This window comes from Copadichromis virginalis, linkage group LG2 (genome assembly GCF_057382275.1).
Source record: "Copadichromis virginalis isolate Kocher_CV1m ecotype Utaka linkage group LG2, C_Virginalis_male_GT1.1, whole genome shotgun sequence".
Taxonomy (NCBI): domain Eukaryota; kingdom Metazoa; phylum Chordata; class Actinopteri; order Cichliformes; family Cichlidae; genus Copadichromis; species Copadichromis virginalis.
Genome location: NC_140619.1, coordinates 27,046,060 through 27,063,340, shown reverse-complemented (window position 1 = coordinate 27,063,340; position 17,281 = coordinate 27,046,060). Strand labels below are relative to the sequence as shown.

At 40.5% G+C, this 17,281-nt stretch overlaps 1 protein-coding gene across 4 annotated transcripts in view; it reads left to right on the top strand.

Annotated features, from left to right (window-relative positions):
• LOC146717451 (glutamate receptor 3-like) overlaps positions 1-17,281 on the top strand; it is a 101,730-nt gene that overhangs the window by 22,731 nt on the left and 61,718 nt on the right. For all 4 annotated transcript variants that reach the window (XM_085476389.1, XM_085476381.1, XM_085476398.1 and 1 more), the window contains exon 3: positions 2,202-2,441. In XM_085476389.1, the coding sequence (XP_085332515.1) occupies positions 2,202-2,441 (240 nt within the window). The remainder of the gene's footprint in view (positions 1-2,201; positions 2,442-17,281) is intronic.

Genomic DNA, 17,281 nt, shown 5'->3' with positions numbered 1-17,281 from the left:
AACAATTTACGCCAATCCCGCCAGAGTGCGCGATGAATACACAAACAAATCAAAACGTCTCTCAAGAAATGTTGCTGATCAAAAATGCTACTGGTGCTACTGAGATGTTGGAGTGAAAATGATTGTGTAACTGTTTATTTTCTTTAAGTTCCACCTTTGGTCTCCTTAGATAGCAGTCTTATAAAACAGGGTCTTTTTTGTGCATCTAGTTAAAGTGGTTGTTTTTTTCCCTCAGAAGCTGACCTTCTGGGTCAGTCTATTGAAATGTGATCCTCATTTGCACGTCTTAAAACTGTTTTGTCTTTTTGTTTTGACTCTGTTCACATTAGATATGAAACTGAAACACTGTGACACTAAGAGACAAAAATCCTGGGCCACATCACACCTACTGTACAGGAGTTGACTGGCCATTGAAACGCATACTACCAAGCTCTTGGCGTACGGTTTTTGTGCTGATGTTAATGCCAGAGGAGGTTTGGGACACTATGCACCTCAGCTCTGTAACATTATGTGGTCTCCTACTTTGTGACTGAGATATATCACTTGATCCACCCCATCCATGGCTCGAATTCGGTGACCTCTTTAAAACGACCCATTCTTTCACAAGTATTTGTAAAGACAAACCGCATGGCTTGGCGTTCACTTTATACACTGTGGAAATGGGCCTGAAAACACCAAGAGGTGTGACCCAATACTTCTCATCATGCAGCGCACATTGGAGAATAGCAAACACTGTGTGGAGTTGTTGAAACACAAACATGTGTGTAAGGTCACTGAAAATGAAACTAGATTCACTTGGCACTCGAGGCACAAAGAGTTGTCTTTTTCAGCTCTTCCGTGGGAGGCAACAGAAGCGACGACAGGCAGCAGCGGTGCACACAGCTGCTGTGAATGCTGCAGTAAGTCGTTCACCGTGGAAGAGGGAGCAAAGCGATAACCGGTGGGAGCTCCTAGTGGGTGCGGGAGACCTTGAGCGAATGGCGTGATGTTTCTATCACTTGACTGCCACGCAGACACACAGAAATGCTGCAATTCTTGCATTTCTGAACCACTACCACTGGATCTGTTCCCCTTCAGATAGAATGCTGTCTCCATACTTAGTGAACGTTACCCCTTAAGCCACAGGAAAACATGTAAAGGCTCAATACAGATCAACTGCAGCCTCCGTACATAAGTATTCACAGGAAGATTTTTTTAAGTCCCCTTTTTTGTATCACTACTTCAGGGTGAGACTTGAAATAGACAAATCAGCATTCAAATTAAAAATGCTTTTACCTATCACTGGAACAGGGGCAGTTTGGGGTTCAGCATCTTATCAAAGTATACTTTGACGTACTGACGGGAGAAACTGGAGCTACCAAATCTTTCTCCATCTGCCATTACTGATGGAACAAATATAAAACACAACAAACACTCCGTGTGCACACAGTCATAGGTTACTTTCTTAAAAATTGCTTTTAATAACTCTTGCAAGGACCTCAAGGGAGGAACTAGTGGTAAGACAGGTTGCATACCAGGTTTACAAGAAATGTGAAAGCATTTTGGGGAGGCAACGCTAGGAATTGTTTTATATTGATTCCTTTCTAGATTGTTTTCAAAATTAAGGGGTTAATCTAAAGCCAGAGGACTCGAAACAGCTTATAAAATAATGGGTAATAATTTTAGCCACAAAGGCTTTGAGGGTCTTTTATTGGCCGGCTTTTACTGTTCAGAAAATTCAAGTTCCCCAGTTTGTAACTCACAATAGGTACACTATTGAGTTCTCTCCAAACCTACTCTGAATTAGCCGTGTCGATATATTTGATTGTTCATTCTATAAGATATGAGAACGTTGCAGACGTTGTATTGCTTATTTTTAAAATCTCAACAATGCTGGCACAAAAGACAAAGAAAGTTTGATTTAATTTTTTTAAATTTGGGTTTAACAACGCTTAATAATGATTTGAAAGAAATTGAGAAATCAATGTATTTTTTGAAGCTACATCGTAAAAAAAAAACAAAGACAACAACATTAAGATTCTACCTCTTAAGCTATTTATGTTGTTAACAATTTATCAAGTGCGCTGAGCTTCCTTTAGAGTCATACGAACCCTCGATTGGATATTATTGAGGGGTCAAGTATCCAAAATAAAGTGTTCTTGCGGAGAATGATCATGTTTTTTTTTAACTCGTGTCCTTCATGTACTTTGCTGTCCCTGCAGTTTGCTCTCAGTTCTCCCGCGGGGTGTACGCCATCTTCGGATTCTACGACAAGAAGTCCATGAACACCTTGACCTCGTTCTGCGGCGCTTTGCACACCTCCTTTGTCACACCCAGTTACCCCACCGATAATGAGGTGCAGTTTGTCATCCAGATGCGACCTGCCCTCCGGGGTGCTGTCCTCAGCCTCCTCTCTCACTACAAATGGCAGAAGTTCGTCTACCTCTACGACACCGACCGAGGTAGGTGACAGCGCGAGCCTCGACTCGGGACTTAGAGCCGGAATTACATCACGGAAACATGTTGCAGTGACTCAGAATGGCAGACGAAAAGCAGGGTTAGTAAGGGATAGATTTACCCTGTAATGCTTCATGAAAGCCCTGTAAATGCTTGAACTGTTAACACTGCACTATTTTATACAGTGGTTTGGCTGTTATGTAAATGTGAAATAAATTCACCAGCAGCTCATAACACTGGTAATAACTATTATGCTTTAAGAGACGGCATGCTCTATGAGCTATAACCTTTGGATTCTTCAAACAGTTGGCTGCTTGGTGTCAGTTAATCTCCTGTTTAATCTTGTTGTTGATATTGGCTCGTCTTTCATCTGAAATGAGGTATGTCACAGCTGCTACTAAAATGTTTTCTACAGAAATCAGAGTCTCTGCCTGCCTGTGGGGGCTGCTTATTGTTTGTGTCAATGAGGGTTCTCTGTAGTTCCCAGATTGCATTGCCTTGTTGACGCCGTGTATATGACAACCTGTCAATGTAGCCAAGTGTTCATTTCTGGGATTTTTAATGTCAGGTGAGAAAATGAGCTCATTATCTCTCCGTAGAATAATGATCCCCTCCTCCTACAAAAACTTCAATTTATTCAAACACCACCTGGGCAGAGGGGGGAATGGATATGTTCGGGATATGACAGACAAAGCCAAATTATGTCTTCCTCTTTGTGAAGGTGTCAGTAACAGTCACTACATATTCCTCCTGCACTTTTTTTTTATTTGTCTTGTTTATTTGCTCATTATAGAAAGGTCCTCACCCACAGATGTGCTTCAAGCCACCTGTCTTCCCTTCAGCAAGATTTCTGCTTTTCTTTGGTTCTATTTTTTCATGGTCCTGCCTCACGCCCCCACCTCTCTCTCTGTCTTGCTTTGAGGCAGAATATGAAGTGTGCTTTAGCAGAGAGTCTCTGTCTATGGGTCTCCAGGCCTGTAGGGTCTAGAGCTGAGGGCCTTAATCCTCCACACAGCCTGCAGATAATATGTGGTTAATTAGGGTCACTCTGACTAGGACACTCATTGGATCTTCCCTGCGGATGCTAGCAACCCACTCGTCCTTCAGCACAACCAATACTGCCCGTCCCCCATCCTTCTGCTTTTCCGCTTCTGTCTGGCAAGTTAGACCGTCTGGGGCAGAGTGGGATACATAGCGGAGGTGGGCAAAATAGCCTGAGATAAAAAAGAGAAAATAAAAACAGAGGCGGTGTTATAGGACGAGAGTGATAACAAACAGACATATAGACTAAAGAGTGAAAAAGGGCGATAGAGGGCAAAGGAGCGAGGGAAAATAAGGAGGAGGAGGAAACAAAACACCAATTCCGTCCTGCAATTAAGGCAACAGCAGGCGCGTTTGATTTACAGCCTTTTACCTGTGTACAGACAATTCCCAGTGTACAGTACATCCCCGTGCTGAAGCCCCTGCCAAGTCACTTTTACCTCTCTCCTTTCTGCCAGTGGTGTAAGACGATCCCTTATTAGGGGGAGGACATTGGCCCCAGGAGGGGATTAAAGTCGTTTATTGATGCACTCCATCCAGCACTTTGGGGGGCTTTGACACTTGGCTCATCAAGCAGACAGATGTGTCAGAGAACCTCTACCTCTGCTTATCAGGTAGTGCAGCTCCCTTGGCAATATGGACACTGACTGCTGGCTAAACCAAGAGGAGTGACTGACGAAATGGTCTTCAAGGGTGCATGATTTTTTTACCTCTCTGGAGCAAAAGAGAGCTGACAGACAACTCTCTGCATTTTCAAAGCATGACGGAGCCTCCACCATGTTTTGCAGATTTCTGTAAACTCACGGTTGTAGCTCTCTCCTGACCTGCTCCATACATACTGATGAGGATTTTAACTGAAAACATCAGATTTGGATTCATCAGACCTCTTGCCATGGATGTTCAGTCCAGTTCTTGTGTAATTTGGCAAATGTCAGTCTTTTATCCCTGTTTCCTTCCCTTAGGAATGGTTTATTGACAACCACCCTCCACTGAGACCATTTTTAAGGCTTAGGTGAACATTAGATGGATCCAGTGACAACCTAGATGCATTTCTCAAGTCCTGTGTCAGGTCCTGGATTTCTTTCCTGTTTGTAAAGGATACGACTTGCAGATATTGTTTATCTGGTGTAGATAGTATTTATAGGTCTGGCAGTTCTTCTAAAGATACAAGTTTTCTTTTATGTTTGGACAAAACACAGGTTCATCCCTTGCGTTAGATGCCTCTTTTGTTTGAAGGACTGATAGGTCACAGTTAAAAAAAATCTTTAAAACAAATCTCTGGAAATGGTCGGGTACAAGGCTTAGAGTATCCTGAGAAAAACTCTGAAAGATCTTCAGAAAGTCTGAAGAACTATTGTACTATTGTTCAAGACCCCTTTAAAACAGTACAGGAAAGTCTGGCTCCTTGAAAGCACAATGTAAAGAAACATTGTGCTTTCACAATGTTTCTTTACATGGTAAGTACTTTAATTTCAAAGTTTTTTACTTAACTTTTCAAACTTAAATCTATCTCTCGGTTTCAGGAAACTATTTAAAGTTCTGCTCACGTACTAACCTTGTAGTTCTCATGCTCTGACTTACAGCTGACTCATGTGAGTGGGAGGTATGGTGAGCAGTTAGTCGCTTTTAGCCGACGGCTTGCTGATTATATTGTGACACTATAGGTCAGCATCACATCAATTTATTATTTTTTTTATAATTGCTTATTATTATTATTATTATTATTATTATTATTATTATTATTATTAAATGAGCTTAAGATGTCCTCCTTCGGAGGATAGAAGTAGCATGTTCAACACCTTAATCTGTCACAGTGCTCTGGGTCTCTCTTTTTTAATTTTTGTCTGAGGATTGTAATTAATTATTAAAAAGTCTAAATTATGTCCCTGCATGCAGGTGGCTGTGACAGATTTCTGACTTTGCAGTATGCAAGCAGCGAAATGAACAAACAAGCAGAAATCACAGCTGACCCTCTGCTCTGCTTCAGGCTCATGTTTGCTACAAAGCACCTGCTTCGATGTATTAGTTTCTTGAGTGCCTTTTTTGCCTTTTAATTTGTGTTTTATAAAAGCATTGATCATTCATAATACTGGAAGCAACTTTGCAATTATTCTCCAAACTCTTCTATTAGGGATGGAAAACACACAGCGCTACAGAGGGGGGGAAAAATCACATAGCTGAGTTCCACCAAGAGGTTTTATTCAGTCAATAGAAAAGATTAATTACAGCCACACTATTCATTTGGCTCTGTTATTGGACTGGCAAAAAATGCTTTTAGGCCTCAGTGCAGTGCTTTCAGCCGGAGAGTGATGGTCCATATGCTTCAGGCTCAGATGTATTGGAGGGAAATGGAGGGAAATTTGTACCCTAAATGCCAATATCAGACAGCTGTTTGAAAGCAGACGTTATGATGAAGGAACTGCACTGGAAGCAAATGGAGCCTCCGTAGGCAGTGTTATACCAGCCTAATGAGTGGCTACTCTCCTCTTATCTGAGGTAATATATTGACAGGATACATTATGCGTGTGTGTTAATATGTGTGTGGATGGAACGAGATGAAAGATCCAAACAGCTACTTTGATTCAACCCACTACATTTCATACATGAAAAAAGACTATCCCAGCAACACTTCTTCTCAATATCAATAGTACTCCTGGAGTTTCTTTTTTTCTTCTTCTTTGCTTTCAGCTTGCGTCAGTACATGAATTTCCCCTTAAAAGCTGGAGCTCTATAGGGTGATAGGGTGAAGGTAGATGGATCTTGCCCTTTCTGTTCTGGCGGTCAGGTATGGGCAGATAATTGCCAGTTCTGTGCAGCAGAGACAGATGATTACAGGCTTTATTGTCTCTCCCAGGCACAATCAACCCTGATTCAGCAATCTCACCTCTACTTGATTTATGAGTCTCTGTCTCTCCTTCTTTCCTATTTCACTTCGTTCTATACCTCTTCCTTATATGTTTTTAGCTTGCTCTTATGTCCCTTCGTCTTGGAGCTTACCGTTGTTGTCTAGTAGACGCAACCTTTCCTTAAGCACAGCAAAGTAGTCAAGAAATGATGAATGGGAAGAACAAACTGTAAGCAGTCATAAGAAATGGTGCATGTTTGACAAAAGAAAACAAATTGGGATTTTCAGGTTCAGTTAGCTCAGTGTGGATGTCAGAGCTGCCGTGTTCGTAGCACTTTTGAAGTAACTGGCCCTTTAAAAACAAAAGCAGGCATACTTGATGACATTTTGCTGGCTGGAATGAAAATTTTACCTGTCGCTAATGCCTGACATTAGCTTTGACCAGTTGATCAGTCATGAAAAAGCAGCCTTTTGTTCTTTTGAAGTTATAGCCAGTCAACTACTATACATAAAATAAGCAGGTATAATTAGCTAAAATGCTATACTAGGGCTGTGCAATATGACCAAAATCTCATATCCCGATATAAGACATCTATTGTCCGGATAACGATATAAAATCACAAAAATTTTACATTTTCTGAAAATTCTGTGAATCTCGGGCAGCTCGACTTGTGTAAAGTGTTTCCAGCTGAGCGTCATGTAGCTGGAGTCGAGTGTTTTAACCGATGCATGAAACTATACATTTTTAGACATAAGCTGTAAACGGCCTCTGTTTTCTATGTGAGTATTTATTACACGGCGTGCTGCGGGGAAAAGCCTGTTCTAACGTTTGAGTCTAAGGTTTATTTTTTAGCACCTGGCAGCTCTTTTTTGCTTCTCATCCGTAAACACTGCATACTCTTTCACGTGATTCAGTTTATTTTGAAAAGTGTAAACAGGATCTTGAGCTTTATTGTGAAAGGTTTATGTGGAAAATAAACAAGCGGATACGCGATGGTTTTACCGTCGTTGTTGCTAACGACAATGCATAAAAACAGTCGCTTGTCCGTCTGTAGTGTGGTTATATTCAATATAAGAGAATAAGAAATTAATATAGCCACTACAGTGACCATCAAAACGATGAAAAAATATTGCAGTAAACAGTTTATTTTATGACACCACGAAACAAACGATAGCGTAAAATGAAAGATAGACGTTTTTATATCGTCATCCGATATTTATCGTTATATCGAACAGCCCTATGCTATACTGTGTAAAATTATTGAAACACACCTCATTTATATCATATTATGGAAATGTGCAAACAGCCAGCACGTTTTCACTCCCAAAGTGTAACATTTTACACTACTTGACAAATCGTCGGTATATTACGCTTTCGGCCACCCAACGCGTCCCTATATTACGAGTTGGGAAAAATGAGGAAACATGAGAACCATTTGGAATGAATCTACACATGTACGTTTATTTTATTTAAATCGCTTTGGAAGAAACTATCTAACACGATTAAGGTGGTGGTTGACGTTAGGTATAAGGCTAGGGTTACGGCTGGAATACACGGCTGGAACGTGTGCTACTAGGAGCGTCACTCTATTCGATTTCATCCTTCCCAGATCTAGTAAAATAATTGCTACTTAATAGCCCCTGAACTCCATTAGCATTCATTTGTATTCACTCCAGGTGTGTCAATACAATTCTGTGAAAATCATCAATGGGATTTTTTAAACGTAACCCCCAAGCCCACAAATAAGGGTCTGTTTAGGGTGGTGTTAGCTGTAACTCTTCTGCCTTTTACAGTGTCTTAGGCTAGTTATCCAGCCATGCTAACAACTGCAGCTTAATCAGGGCAGATAATCCTGTCCTAAAGCTCTGTCTGAAAAGACATGAACACACAAACAGTTAAGATGCACTGTATACCTATAAATCCAAAGCTTGACAGGCCCGTTGTGACCAGTTACTGTTGCAAAGCTGGAACTGATCAGTCTGTATGGGAGAGGAGCTCAGACATCAGGAGGACAGTTGCCTGTTCATTCTTCTTTCATCTCTGCTGTGTCATCCTGCTCTAACACTGTTTAATTCACTGAGCTACCTTTTTGCATTACTTTATTTTGTCAGTCTGGAGAGACAACAGGATAACAAGATAAATAAATAATAATAAAACATTTATGAAAGATGACGTAAATATGACCGAGTCTTCTGAAAGTGTGAAGGCACTTTTTATGTTTGACGTGTGAAGAAAAATTCACACAAGATATTCACTTCCGGCTAGATTTTGTCACAAGAGCTGGAGCCGCCACCTCTTGAAATCTATCATGATGAGACAGAAGATTTTAGCATTTCGTGCAATATCTATCACCACACCAAGGCATTGATGACATGATGAAAAAAATCCCGCTGTCTCTTTCCATCATCTTCTCTACCAATCAATATTCTAAATGTGATACATTTAGATGGAAAATGATCCAACGCAGCTGAAGCAGGGAGCGCAGAGCTATTTACTGTTATCATTTAACTGCTGACAGTTGAAACTATAGTGCTCAATGTCACAGCCCCACTACAGTACAAAGAAGTCAAATGTTCTCCGAGCAGAAATCTTCCAGGTGGAAGCTGTATCCCAGCTTTTAGTCTTAAAAATATCCCCAGAGCATGTTTTTGATTTACTCTGCCAATATTTTCAATGACCCCAACTACAGCTGAGTCACTTCAGCAAACTAATCTGGACCAATAAGGTGCGTGCAGAGTATTGATTAGAGCTTGCCGCAGCCACAGTGGGACTGGATTGTTATGAAACATGCAAATGTCTACGAGCTTATTCTGATTGATTATATGGAGACTTTACAGTATTTGAAGCTGAACTGCACACAAGCTGTCCCCAAGACAAATATATTTACTTCCTAAACAAAAGTTACTTGCTCTTTCATTATCACCCAGACAGCTGTCTCCCAGACAACAGTCTGAACCTAAACCTAAAACAAACAAGTCAGTCTGTGATTTCCATAATAGAAGCAATAATTTGTTTCTGTGTGTTTGGAAAGCAAATAACTTGATTTTTTTAAAAATTGTCCTCTGTGGAAAAATGTAACATAATTATGCAAAGATGTAGTTATTTGTTTTATAGTTCACTGTGGTTAGCAGTTTTTGGTTTTCAGCTTGAAACACCAACTCAAAATGACCAAGTAACCAGGAAACTAAAATCCGAGGTACAAAACTGAAAAGGAGAAATCCTACATTTGTGATAATTAATGTTACATTTAAAAACAACAACAACAAATCTCATAAATCTGTGTTCACTGTCAGCTAATTTTCAGGCTATGATTCCAAGCAAAAAGCCACTCACCCGTAGACTATAAAAGATGAAAACTTAAAATAAAGCTAATGTGGGAAATGGCTGCATTCTGTCTAATGGCCAGCAGGGGGGTGACTCCTATGGCTGCAATAAACTAAAGACCAAAATAACCCAACAGCTCACATGATTTATGATCTCAATAAACATTATCCAGAAGAGTTTATGGCCTCCATCGGTCATTTCATGTCTTATTTAATTATGTTAATTTTGTAAATTATGCCCCCATTTAGAGGATAACAGAAGATAAAGCAGGGCATCCTTTACACTGTACTACAGTGTGGTTACCTTGCATTTGACAACTGGCTACTGTATAAACACGCAGTGTCCTGATTTTCTCAGTAAGAGTCATCTGTAGCTCATAATGTCAAAAAACTAATCTCAGGATTCAAGAAGCAGGCTGCAAACAGGTGGGCTAGGCCATGCTGACCATGTCCATTTTGTGTTTACAGGTTGGTTTTGTTTTAAAGAATGATAGTTCTTAGGAGCATGGTGGGTCTGTTATCTCCGTCAGAAGATGGTGACTACATGTGACAAAAAAGACCGACTGGAACAAGAGTGACACTGACAGAGGACACGCTCACAGTGCTGACATGCTACTTGTGTGACGTGCAGAACGTCAGTACAGCACACGTCACATTTGAGCTTTTTAGCTAAGTCACAGGTTCGGTTGTTATTTTTATGCATAAAAGGTTTGGTGCAGTTTAATTTTGCTGAACTGTGTGTAAAAAATATTTGCAAGCACACTAAAATGAGATTAAAAAAATTATCTGTCAGATTCTATTAATCTGCAGGCATCGATCGAAGACCACTTGGCTTTGTATTAAACTTCTATGTCTCCCCACAGACACAGTGAAACAGGCAGAGAAGATAACTCCTGGCCTGGCACAACTGGCTGAGGAATGTGCCAACAAGGCCAGGAGGCTTTTGAATGGGAGGATGACCGCACATAGTTAGCTTCATCTCTACTTCCTGCCAAGCTACAGAACACAGACAGACAGAAAGACAGATATGTGGATGGGGTGAGCAATCATGCACAGCCGGTTGTACTGTAACCAAAGCGAACCTTGCTCCCTATTCTTCAGCGATCCCTCTAATTGGCTATCCAGAGACAGTTGCCTTTGTTCTCTGAAAGAGTCAAACGATAAATGCCTCCCGCTGCTCTCCTGCAATGTCTTCGATGGCAAACCAAATCAAGCCTGGCCTTTAATTTGATTGAAGTGGTTTGGCATTGTTCTCACTGGTGTAAACAGCATAACAAATTAAGAGATGTGACACGTTAGCAGAAGAGCAAAAGTGTAGTCCAAACTACAGTGATTCAACACAAAAAAACCATGAAATATTATTGCTTATTATTCTGAATATTAAGCAGCAATGATCTGGAAAAAGATTTTTTAAAAAGACAAAGACAAAGAAAACATTCCTTAAGATTAAAAATACTTTTTGCAGCCATCATCTATAGCCCAAATGCAGTGGCTCACTCAGTTTGACAACCGCAGCTCCACACATATAAACACATGTTATATGTAGGATTTTTTAGCAATAGTTTGAACTATAGTTCAAAGGTTATCATAAAAACAACCCAAAGGAACAAAACCTCTCTGAAAGACCTGTGATTGGCTAACATCTTCCACCACAAGTCAACCTGAAAAGGAATCCAAGAGATGCTGACGTCTACTTTTCTTTTAGACCACTTAAATTAAACCACGCTGAAAGGTTATTAGGAAATTTTTACCCAGTAACAAAGACTTAGAGCCTCTCTTAGCTTCAAGAAGCTGCTGTTTTACGTGCAGCTTTTCAGCTTTTCATATGTGCGGAGAAGCCTAAGCGATATTTTTCATGCAGGATTACACACCATTAGTCGTTTCTCTCCCTTTTCAATTTGTTAAGCAAATTTCACACAAATAACGTCTAGTCAAGTGCAATATTGTCACCCACAACTGTTGATTTATACTCGCCGCTCGCAATGTGAGATAATAAGTGTGAATGCCAGTTCTCTACTGAAACCATGTCTATGTCATGGACCACACTTTACTTCCACAGCTTTGTGGTCTCATCTCAGCCATTATAATAGGACATCAGTTGCACCCAGCTGAGACTTTATGCAGACACACACACATGCACATACACCTCTTGTGCTTTAGTGGCCCTCTCCTTCACGGCGGCTTCATAAAAACTAAATTATGCATGCATCAGAAGAATAAATCAGCTTGGACACACTGACAAGAAAGGGCACATCAGAGAAGCCATAAAATGCACAAGAAAAATAATATTAAAGAAATATGGAGGAAGCTATACAACGCTGGCATTCTTTCTCACGTTTTTATTTTGCGCACATGAAGTGACATCTCAATATACAGATAATCCAACCTGCACCAGGAACCTGCGTGATTCAGTAACCTTTCGATATACTACAAGTCAAGCACCTGTAAAAAATAAAAAGCATCATATGAGAGCCATCGTCTGTCACAATAAGCACACAATAAACCCCGTGCTCTCTCTGTGTCCTCTTAACTGAACCTGGAATAAAGCCATTTTACCACCTACCCATTGCTAGCTTCAGCAGCCATGAAATTACTGCTGGGAGCTTCTTTTTTCATTATAACAAAATGTCCTGGCCTTTGCTTCAAGCAGTCATAGAAGAGGTAGATTGCCTTGATGGTCGGTCTATGTCACACGGCCAATTTGTTTGTTCGAAATGACAAATAAAATGTCATCCTCAAGAGTAAACACAAAAAGTAGAATAATATTTGGACTTATTTTGTAAAAGGCTCTGTCTTCACTCTTTCGGTTTCTGCAGATTAGAAAAAAGCTGCTGGGAGACTTTTGTGATCAGTCTATTGTCATCATTATTGATCATCCCCTCTGAGACGTGCACACACAGCTCTACATGTGTGCACGGATGTCCCGCCCCCCTCTTCGTGTTATAGTACGTGCTAATAATATGTCACAGTATGTGTGAGGGATAGACAAGAAAGACTGACGGAAGGGGGAGGGAGATGGAGACGCTCTGAAAAATCTGTGGGAGGATTTTCAGAGTGGTGAAGCAGCTTTTCTCCCTCCTGCATATATGCACTTCTAACGATACAGACAGCATGCTGCTTCTGTTTGATTTGACATGCGCTGTCTTTCTGATTAGGACAACACTTGGCAGTAAAACTGTTGTGGTTATAGGCCTACTGTAAATACCACATCAAAGCCTTGGCTACACACTTTTGGGCTACTTTGCTTCACGGTGAATGCTACGTCTCTAATGCGTTCTTCTCCTGTGGGCAGGAAGAAGCTGAGGAGCTCTAACACAGCGCGACCTGATTTCACATCACATCACATGTTTCTTTTCTTTTTAAAAAAAAAAAAAACAAGTTGATCTGTTTCAAAGCCTAGTTTTTTTCTGTTAATTGGCAGTTTTTCTTCTTTTTTTTCAGCTGTTTGCTTTAGAAGTCAATAATACACAACCCTTTTAAACCGCAGCCTATTGTATACAAGTTGTGTGGCTATACCAGATAAGACTAATAGTAGGCCAGGTAAAGCCTTCCACCTAAGCCCAAGATTTTGATCTCCACTGCACAAACACTAGAGCAGGGGTCAGCAACCTTTAAGACCCAAAGAGCCATTTCGACCTGGTTTCCATGCAAAAGAAAACACTGGGAGCCACAAATACTTTTTGACATCTAAAATGAAGATAACACTGTATATATTGTTTTTTAGGTGTGTTGCTTATGAAATCCATGAAGTGCTACAGAGAAAATTACATTTTATTTATGTATTTAACACATTTTGAACTCTTAAAGAAATATAACAAAAGGAAAGACACACAGCTGAACTAAAATGATCCATGTAGCAAACAAAAACTGTTGTGCTGCCACCCTTATATCGCCTTTGTGCTTTTGGAGCCTTGACCTATGCTGCTAAAAAATGAAAAATAGATATTTGCAAAATTCTGCCTAAATATGTATTTTACCTGGTTAATGTGTGTGGCGGGACGTCGTCTGCAACGCCGCTGCAGAGGAGGCGGACGCACCTGAGCGGCACCCGCAATCACGCCTCGCCGCCTTAACGTCTGTGCCATCTATGCTGTTGTTGGTATGTGTCGGGCTGTGAGCTGAAAAGCTACAGCCAGCTGTGTGCGCACAGCAACCGTGTGTGAAAAGTGGTCAATAAAGAGATGCTGAAAAGCATGTTCATGCAAACATCGTCAGGTCTGCTGTGGTATGTTTACAATGGGACTTCTGCGCCTGAACCTCTGCGCACAGCGTCTGCAAATTGGGGCTGTAAGAAGTCACTTTTATCTTTACGCAGGACTGTAAGCTGTCGTCTGTGAGGCGTGAGCGGTGTTTGTTTTTAACAAAGTTCACAGAGGAGAATAGCTGCTGACATAATGTGGATCCGAAGATCCATAATTGGCCTACCTGGGGTTGAAAGTCTTGATAAATGCACGGCGTTTGGCGGCTTCCGCGAGTGTGACACTTATTTTGAGCAATGAAAAAATAATAAAATATAATTTTATTTTTATATGTCAATATCACAATAATCTTCCAATTTAGAACTACAAGTTAAAAAAACTAAGTTAAAAAAAAGAACTAACATAAATAAAGTACACTTCAGCTAAATACTTATAATTTATTTTCCCAAACCACGCAGAGCCGCACTATAAGGACTAAAAAGCCGCAGGTTGCCGACCCCTGCACTAGAGGGATCCTCAGAGCCCCGTGAGCATACTTAGCCCAGAGGCAAAGACTCGCCAGACCTTAAATCTTTTAACTATTTATTCTGGTTTCCTCAAAAGACAATAGAGGGGGGAGGGGGGGGGGGGGGGGGGAACCACACATGGTAATGTCTACATAATAAAATATAAATGCAGGAACAGTTAATGAAGAGTGAGATTTTGACAGCTTGAGAATTTTAAACAGATTGTTGCTCTGTTGTTTCACAGCTTTTCAACTTCAACCAAGGCGTCTCATTAATGGCACTCGATGTAGCTGTGCACCCATAAAGAAGTGATACCAAATATAAAAACTGTCCAAAGAAAGTTGTCCTGAAATATATAAGGCTAGTCATGAAAAACAATTGTGTGGCTGTTATGACTTAATTGTAGTTAAATGTATACAGCTAGCTCCATAACACGTTGGACAAAGGCACTATTTGTTCATTCAGTTCTTCCTCTGTACACCACCACTTTGGATTTTAAGAGAAAGAGTTTGCATGAATTGTTTAGGAATTGCAGCCATTTTAAGACATATACATAGCATAAATATAAGGATTGTTTCTTTTATTCCTAGATAAAAATCCATTTGAGGCAGCACCTGCCTGAAGCAACATGCATCATATGACTAACTGGCTGTCAATTGTCCATTTACTTATGAGCCTTTGAAAACGTGGGACCATGTATGAAAATGTGTGTAATTCTCAGAAGTGTCACTGTTCACCAGTGTTGGGGAGTAATGGAATACATGTACCACCGTTACGTATTTAAAATACAAAATATGAGCAACTGTATTCCGTTACAGTTACTGTTTAAAAGGGTGGTATTTAGAATACAGTTACTTTGTTGAAAAGAAGGGATTACACAGAAGTCTTTTCCTGTTTCATATGTTAGGCTATGCCCTCTCTATTTTTGGTAATTCCACGCCAGTGGAAACCCAAACAAAACACGCATTAAGAGACTCAAATGCCTGTCTCAATCTCGCGTCTCATAATGACGTGGAAAAGTACGAGTTGTCACCGAGCAGAAACGGGAGCTGGAAGCATGTAAATATAATAATAACCACTGCAGCCAAAAAGAGAGCCTGACGAGCCCAGTTTTAAGTAAGCTATTAAGACTCGACTGTACACTGTGTTCGTGTTTTCCTCCGAAACAATAAGTTCAATTGGAGCAGTCTCTCTCTGTGTCTCACTAGAAAAGCGAACCTAGACAACAAAGTAAAGCTAGTTTTCGGCTACGAGCCCGACACGGAACCGGACGTATTAGCCAGAGGTCCCTTTACTACGGTTCGGAGCCGCGGACCTATTTTATACATGCGCGGAATAGTTTTCTATACAAGATCGCTGCAAAAAGTGCAGCCTTACCTAATGTCCGCCCTACTGTTACTCATTTCATATTAAGATTTAAAAATCTAGTTGCTATTGGTATTGCGAGTAGCCTACAGTAATAGTAATCAATCACACAGCAATAGAACATTCATAAATTGTAAAAAGCACGATAATAAATTAAGTAATTAAGTAATCCAAAGTATTCAGAATATATTACTCTCATTGACAAAATACATTTTGGGGCATGTATTCTGTAATCTGTAGTGGAATACATTTTAAAAGTAACCTTCCCAACACTGCTGTTCACATATTTATGGATTATGAGTAAAATGTGGAACTGCTTGCCCCCCAAACACTTTCCTCTAGTGTTAACCAGAAATGCAGAACATTTGACACACCTATTTTGTCATTTCTGCCGCAATATTGTGCAACTAAATAAAAAAAAATTTTTAAACCTACAAGACGCTTAATCTAGAAATCTGGAAAAAAGAAAAAATTCACCTGCATGACTTTACCAGCAGAGGTAAATGGTTTAAGCATATTTGTAAAAACGACCTCTGAAAATTCAGTTTTCCCTTGAACTACACACTTATGTAATTATCTAAAACGCATAAAGATGACATCCCAACTGTCTCAAAAGATGTTCAGCGCAACTCAAGTATCAAGCCTACAATTAAGAATCAAAGGCATTATCTTCACCGTTTCCATTCAGTTGTTTAAGATGCCCTTTTAGACCATGAACAGTGCTCAGCGGGGCGTTTCAGCTCCCCAGAGACTCTCATTTACCAGAGGATTGACAAGCTACAGGGAAAAGCAGCCACATTTACTGCCTGCTCGGTGGACAACACCTCTTTTTCACATGTGCTCTTTAGATTTATCCTTCAGAAATTGGTTCAGATTGAACTGGTTTTACCCTCCATCTCTCCTTCTTTGCCATTAAGTGGTAGCTTTAGTTGTTTGTGGCCGCTGTTATTTATTGTGTACCACAGTGTGCTTAACGTCGACTCATCTGCTTACATTTCATTATTTGATAAGATCAGTAGAGTTTGACGCAGTATGGATTATTATAATACCAGTGATAATACAGTGTAATGATATGAGGTAATATGAGTGAGTGCTATACTGCAGTTGTGCCTCTGAAGCTCACAGTCAGTCGTGGTTAATGCGGAGGTGTATGGCTTGAGGAATTTGCAATATTTCTCTGAATTGCCTAGTTAGACTGGATCGGCTGTGAGATATGAGAGACGGCTGTGAGTAATAGAGGGGGAGAGAGAGAGATGGAGGCCTGTGACACTCTGCATCGAACCCTAATGAGAGGCAGGGAACCAAAGGAGCTGGGCAATGAGATTAGATGCAACTCAATTCAATTACTGCTGAGCCGCCACGGGTGACGCTTCAAAACTCATCCTGTTAAGATCCGGTTCACAGACGAAGAAGAGGACTGCAGCTCTCACTCAGCCACTGTACGCTACACTGCCACAACATCTCATTCGCAACAGTTCTGATTTATAAGCACACAGGCCGTCTTTAGGCTCCTTCTGGATTTGATAGCAGAGAAATGCAGAAATAATTGAGTTTTCACCCATCGC